This window comes from Galeopterus variegatus, unplaced genomic scaffold (assembly GCF_000696425.1).
Source record: "Galeopterus variegatus unplaced genomic scaffold, G_variegatus-3.0.2 Scaffold2073, whole genome shotgun sequence".
Taxonomy (NCBI): domain Eukaryota; kingdom Metazoa; phylum Chordata; class Mammalia; order Dermoptera; family Cynocephalidae; genus Galeopterus; species Galeopterus variegatus.
In genome coordinates, this window is record NW_007728184.1 from 44653 (window position 1) to 51703 (window position 7051).

At 53.5% G+C, this 7051-nt stretch overlaps 1 protein-coding gene across 1 annotated transcript in view; it reads left to right on the forward strand.

Annotated features, from left to right (window-relative positions):
- Positions 1–7051, forward strand: part of SCN1B (sodium channel, voltage-gated, type I, beta subunit) — an 8815-nt gene continuing 1764 nt past the window's right edge. The window contains exons 1-3 of the mRNA XM_008580355.1: positions 1–168; positions 1843–2009; positions 2810–3050. Of these exons, the coding sequence (XP_008578577.1) occupies positions 129–168; positions 1843–2009; positions 2810–3050 (448 nt within the window). The 5' untranslated portion in view covers positions 1–128. The remainder of the gene's footprint in view (positions 169–1842; positions 2010–2809; positions 3051–7051) is intronic.

Below are 7051 nucleotides of genomic sequence, written 5' to 3' on the forward strand. Positions count from 1 at the left end.
GAGCCGCAGCTGCTGCGCCCGCCCGCGCCCTCCCGGGGACCTTCTAAGCGCCGCCGGGTCCCGCCGCCTCTCGCCCCGCTGTTAATACCGGCGGCCCGGGAGGGGGGCGCAGCGTGCGCAGCGCAGCCATGGGGACGCTGCTGGCCTTCGTGGTCGGCGCGGCACTGGGTGAGTGCGCGGGGGGCGCGCGCGGCTGGAGGCACAGTTGGGACTCTGGCGGGGCAGCGGGATTCGCGCTCCGGACCCCGGGCTGCGGTGCGAGGGCCGTCCCCCGCCCATCCCCCAAGTCCGCTTTAGAAGTTGTGCGCGCGGGGAACGGGGCTCGAGGGAGGCCGGTGGAGGTGCGGTGGGCAAGAGCGGCCGGGGGCCGGGCTGGCTCGGCCGCGCGGCTGCGGGCGCCCAGCCGGGGGCGAGGAAACGCGGAGTCAGCTGCTCCCGGAGCCCCGCAGGCTGCAATGTGACACCCACTGCCTCGGGAGGGGGTGGGGAGGAAGGCGGCGCCCGGAGACCGGGACGAGAGAGACGGAGAGACAAGGAGAGATGGAGACGAGAGGGAGGGGTCGAGAGAGGACTCAGAGTGCTCCCGAGTGCTCCGCTGAGAGACTGGGGACATAAGGGTACCGTGAGAGACGGACGCAGAGAGATATTGGAGAGAGAGACGGAGAGAGAGTTAAGAGTCTCAGTGATGGAGAGAAAGAAACTTGAGAGAGGCAGAAAGAGATGGAGAGATGCGGGAGAGGGATGGAGACAGAGGGAGAGAATGTGGGGTGGAGGGTAAACACAGAGACGTGGAAAGGTGGAGAGAGACCCGGAGAGGGAGTCTGAGCCTGGAGAGAGGACACGAAGTGGTGGGACCTTCAAGAAACCCAAAAGATGAATAAAGATGGGGCAGACGGAAACAGAGGAACTCAGGGAGACTGAAAGAGGCAACGGGAGAGGCAGACAAGAAGCCCTAAAGATTAAGAGAGGAAGCGATTCAGGGACAAGGAAAAGACCCAGGGCTGGAGCTGAAGAGACACAGTATTAGGTAGTGGGCACTGGGAGGCAAGAAGGAAGTGGCAGGTGTGAAGGACGGACCCAAAGAGACTGGAACCCAGTGGGGGTGCAAAGGCCCTGAGGCAGGAAAGTGCTCTGAGTTTTGAGAGGCTGATAGGAGGTGGGATGGGGATCTGGAGAGGAGGGAGCCTGAGAAGGAGGGGACAGAAGCAGGAGAAGTTGGGGAGGGGGTAGATCACACAGGGGCCTGTGGGACTGGGGAGCAGGGTTGGAGTTTGGGTCTGTACTAGTTCCAGCGCCCACCTCTCCCCCTCCTGTCCCCAGGCCTTCCCTTCTCTCAACCCATTGCTCTTGGGGCTAGCTGGTTTTGCAGACCAATTTAATGGCAAAAGTGACTCTGCCACTTTGATCTTCTAGTGCAGCTGGAAGTCTAGTCCACCACCTAGATGCTTTGGTACCTTGGCCAAGTGACCTTCTGAGGAAGGGGTCCTTGGGTAGCAAAGACTCTGAGTTACTGACAACATTAATGGCCCTATTTACTGGAGCTTTCTGTGTGCTGGGCTCCTTTACCTAACTTATGGAATCTGTCAAAAATCTACTAGAAGCAAAGATGATCATTTATCTCACCTGACAAAGAGGGAAACTGAGGTTCAGAGAAAATGAATGACTTGCAAGGTCATGCCATGAGTGGCAGAGTCAAGCTTGGAGTCTAGTCCTGTCCCATCGTAATCATTTTTTGAGGGAAACAGATGACTTTTAAGGGGCCTGAAAGCCAACAGCCAGTGAGCCTGACATTGCCTAGGATGATGGGTACCTCTGCTCAACCAGAGCCTACTGTCCCCACAGTGTCCTCAGCCTGGGGGGGCTGTGTGGAGGTGGACTCAGAGACCGAGGCAGTGTATGGGATGACTTTCAAAATTCTGTGCATCTCCTGCAAGCGCCGCAGTGAGACCAATGCAGAGACCTTCACAGAGTGGACCTTCCGCCAGAAGGGCACTGAGGAGTTTGTGAAGGTGTGTGAGTGCCTGGCACGGGCCTGGGAGGGCAGGTGTCTGTGTGTCGGAATTGCTGAGGCTGGATCTCAGGGTGGGGGGGTTGTTTGTTTGTTGTTAGTAATATGCTGTGATTGATGACCTGGATTCAAATTCTGGCTCCACCACTGACCAGCTGGTGACCTTAGGTAAGTCACTGGGCCTCACTGAGCCCCCGTTTCCTCCTTTGTAAAGACGTGGGTGGCAGTAGTCTGTAGCTCATAGGTGAGTGTTGAATGAGTTGATGCACCTGCCACAGGGTTGGCAGAAAATAAAAGTCACTAGAATTATTTGGCACCAGCAAAAATGTCTTGGATTGTCATCAAGGAGGAAAAGCAGAACTTTTTTTTCTATTTCCTTTATACAGTGTGTATTTTGAATTACACATGGGGGGAATGCACTGTAAACATTTATGAACTGCTGGAGAATTGGGGTTTACAGCAGCTGGGCTCAGGCTGCCCTTTCCCTGCCTGAGGAGTGTGTCTGGTGGCTGGGGAAGAATTGCAGAGAATGAGGACCGGGAAGGCCGAGTGGGGCCTAGGAGGATGACAGGAACGTGTATGTGTGAGGATGTGTGTGTCTCAAGGCCAGAGGCAAAACAAAACCGGGGGGAGGGGGCATGCTCCCAACCTCCCTGTTCCCTCCTGCCTGAAGTCAAGGTGCCTGAGTCCATGTGTGTGCCATCTGTGTCTATGTGTGTCAGGGTAGGGGACAGAGTTGGGGGCAGGTGGGGGAAGACAGGCCCAGGCAATGACTTCACACAAACCCCTGCTGCCCCCAAGATCTTGCGCTACAAGAACGAGGTGCTGCAGCTGGAGGAGGATGAGCGCTTTGAGGGCCGTGTGGTGTGGAATGGCAGCCGGGGCACCAAGGACCTGCAGGACCTGTCCATCTTTATCACCAATGTCACCTACAACCACTCGGGTGACTACGAGTGCCACGTCTACCGCCTGCTCTTCTTCGAGAACTACGAGCACAACACCAGCGTCGTCAAAAAGATCCACCTTGAGGTGGTGGACAAAGGTGAGTCGGCCCTGTCTGCCCCTTTCCCTCTGTTGCCCACCAGTGAGCCAGATGGAGGGACAGATGGCAGGTAGGGGACAGGCTGGCTCCACGCCTGGGCCAGCCAACTGCCCACAGCAGCAGGGGGAGCAGCACCTCCCCCCCACTCCAGCTCTGGCCTCCATTACCCTTCAGGTCAAAGGAGACCTCTCCCCACAGGTGATCTGGGGGCAAAACCCAGCTCTATCACCTGTGCTGTGCAGCCTCCGGCAGGTGTCTTCCTGTCTCTGAGCCAAAGGGTTGTCCTGCAGGAGACCAGGATGATAATAGTATCTACCTCTCAGCGTGTTGTTTGGGCCATTTTATGTCACAGGAGGTTATGAGGATTGGGCACAATGCTGGATGTCAGCTGCTGGCACATACCCCGTACACAGCAGGGCCTCATGTGGAGGTGAGAGCGGTGGTGCTGACTATTGAGTAGCCTTAGCCCTCCGTCATGGCAAGGCAGGAGCTAGAAGTGTGTCACCTAGAGCAGAGCGCCTCAAATTCCACTGTGCTCTCCAGCCACTGGGGAGTCTTGTTAACCTGCAGAGTCTGACTCAGCAGATCTGGGCCCAGGAGTCATTTCTAACAAGCTCTCAGTGCTGCAGGTCTGGGGGCCACACTGTGAGCAGCAACGATCTAAAGCGTTTTTGAACAGTTTCATTATCTTGGCTTCAGCTGCCTTAGACCCCTTCCTGAGGGAGGTCTGCTCCTTCTCTGAGCCATCTTCTCATGGGCATAAATTGGAATATTCCAGGGCTCTGTGACCCGTTGGCTTAGAGAGTTGGGGAGATATCGCTGGCCTGGAGCCAGCAGAGAGCCATGGCAAGTAGGTCGCCTGGGGCCGCGGTGCACACATCATCATGGGCAACGTGCATTGCCCTTTCTTCCATGAGCCGGGTGCTGGCCTCAGTGCCTCACGTGGACTCCCTCATGGACTCCTCCCCCAGCCCTCTAGGGTAGGGGCTCTTCCTATCCCCACTTTACAGGCAAGGAAACTGAGGCTTAGGGAGGTAAGACTATGTGGCCAGGGTCATGTACTTGGGTCCTGGATTTGAACCCAGCCACACCTGGGTGACTGCTGTTTCTGTTCTTGGCATGATTCACCATACTCTGTTGCCAGCCAGAGCCTGTGGGTTTCTTTTCATAATTAGCATTTTTATGTTAGTTATGAAAGTGGCGTGGCAGAATGCAACTCAGGAGGCTATCTGAGCTACTCAGGCACATAGACAGCCCTGCCCGCATGAGTGGGGTAGAGCGGAGTCGCTGTCACAAAGGTACCCCCACACATGGGGCCTAACGACACCTGTGTCATTCCTCTCTCACAAATCGGTGCTGAGGAGAGGGGGTAGAGACTTCAGGACCGTTCAGTCACAGGGTTCTTTCCATCTTGTCACTCGGCCCTTGCTCAGGATGCCTTCCTCCTGAGGTGGGAGCTCAGGCCCGCCGGTGACCCAGGAGAGCGTCTCTCCTTTTAACATGGTCTACCAATTCTACTCCCTCCCAGAGCCTGTGTTTTTGACAGTATTCACCATCACATGGAGCAGTTGATGTTGTCTTTCTGTGTTTTCAGCATTATCCACCATACTCGAGTGTTTTTTATCTGCCACGTTATAGTACTGCCTTTTTAACATTACCCACTGTAGTGTAGCATTTTATATTATACTATATACTATACAGTGTTTGTATCATATGCCATCATACTAGAGTATTTTTAATGTTCTCCAACATGCTATCATATTTTTATCATTACCCACCATGTGATGCTATAGTATTTAAAAATATTATTGATGATATTGTAGTATTTTTTGATATTGCTTGCTATACTGTGATAGGTTCATCATCACCCATGATGCCATGGTATTTTTAACATGACTCATCACACTATGGTATGTTTTCATTGCCCACAGTATTATTGTACTGTTAGCATTGCCTGCCATACCACTTTTTTTATTATTTCCCGGTATCTTACTGCAGTTGTGGCATTGCTCATCAGCCTAACTTGCCTCCTGGTAATGACCTATAAGGAATGAACCGGGTCATTTCCAAAGGAGGGAGCAATGGGTCTTTTTGGGGAGAACTTCACTGACCTGGGAGAGGTGTAGAAGATGGTAGGAGGCAGATGGGGTTGCCTGCCCGAGGTGGGGGCAGGCAGACAGGGACAGGAGGGGACAAGAATTCTATTTTGGATATGCACAGTATGAGTGGAAAACACCTTGAGTTGCAGCAGTGTCTGAGGTTGGTGAGAAATCCAGGCTGTAAAGGTGCTGCAGCCTATGTGGGCAGGGCAGGGGAAGGTCTTAGAAGGCTTTGAGTTTTCTGAAGAAATCAAAGGTCTCCCCAGAGAAGGTGCCTCTAATCCTCTGTGTGACCCCATGAGAAGCCCCCCCTCTGCCTCAGCTCCCCATCTGTAAAGCGGGGGTAACAACAGTCCCACCTCCCAAGATGTCTGCGTGCACCGATGGAGACTGCACTTGATAAACGGCAGCTATTACCAACTCTCTTTGGCTGTGGAAGGTTTGCAGAGCAAATAGGAGCTTGAATGGACCCTGCAGTCAGTTACACTTGGGGTTGAATCCTGGCTCCTTGAGTCCAATCCTCGCTGTGCATCCTTGGCCCAGCACCTCTCCCTCTGTGGACCTCAGTGTTGTTGTCTGGAAATTGGGCTACAGACCCATGCCCATCACTGTCTTGATCTGACTGGGAGAGCAGGAGACACCACATTACCTAAATCCATTTGGGCATTGAGTTCCAGGAGCAGGGGCAAGAATTCTGATGACTGAAATTTATCCAACATATACCCAACTCAGTGTGGCTCCTGAGGCCAGTTGATGTAGAAAGCCGGGACAAACCCTATCCTTGAGGCTGTTTCCAGGAGTCAGGGAGATGCTCAGATAAAGAACGTAGCAGAGTCTGACTGAGAGCAGGCACCCACTGCGTGAGATGCATTAATAATGTTTGTTGAATGACCAAACAAACAAAAGAATGAATGAATGAATGAGGTGTGGAACCCTATTCCGGCTTTTCCTGCAGGGAAGTGAGGTGGGGGTGGGGGAGCCTCCAGCCCTGTGCCCTCGCTCACTCTAGTCCAGAAAGTATCCGTGCCATCTGCCCAGCGTGGTGCAGTGAAAAGTGCCCTGCTCACAGGGGAGGAAGACCACATGAGGACACCAGGGAAAATGAGATCCCAGCCATCCAGGAGGGGGCCAGGGATGTGGGATAGACACCTGCAACATTTAGCTGACGACACCGAAATGGCCTTTGACTCTGGTCCCCTGGCTGAAATGCTCCCGTTACAGTTTAAATTTAGGCTTAGTGAAAGGAAGAAGGCAAGGACAAGGGCCAGTGCTGCGGAAAGGATGTGGAGTTTCCGGAAAATGGCCAACACTTCGGCAGTGCTGGCTGCGTGTTGATCCAAGCACGATATGGATGTGAACTCATCTCCTCTTCCCAGCAACCCTGTGGGAGGGTGTGAGGATGGTTGTCCCCACTCTGCAGAATGGAGAATTGAGGTTCAGAGAGGTGGAGTCATTTTCCTAAGGTCACTCAGCTAGTAAGAGGCAGAGCCAAGATTTGAATGGAGTCTGGCCCCGGAGCCCCCGCCCTTAACCGTGATGCTATACAGCCCCAGTTACAATGGTAATAATTGTATTAATAATAGCGAACTTTTATTGAGTGCTAGTTATAGGTCAAGCACTAATCTAAGAAGTTTTAAAGTTTATTTAGTTCTCATGACATCCCCATGAAGGAGGTATTGTGATTATCAACTTTCTATAGTTGGAAAAATGGAGATCCAGAGAGGTTGAGTCACTTGCCCAAGGTCATGCAGCTGGCAAGTGTCAGAGCCAGGATTTGAACCTGAGCCTTCTGGTTGCAGAGTTACAGCTTTTGGGCACTGTGCCCAACAGCCTCCTGAATGACACACATGTGCCCTCAAGTTACACAGGGAGGCAGGTGGAGCCCCCCCCCCCCCCCCCCCC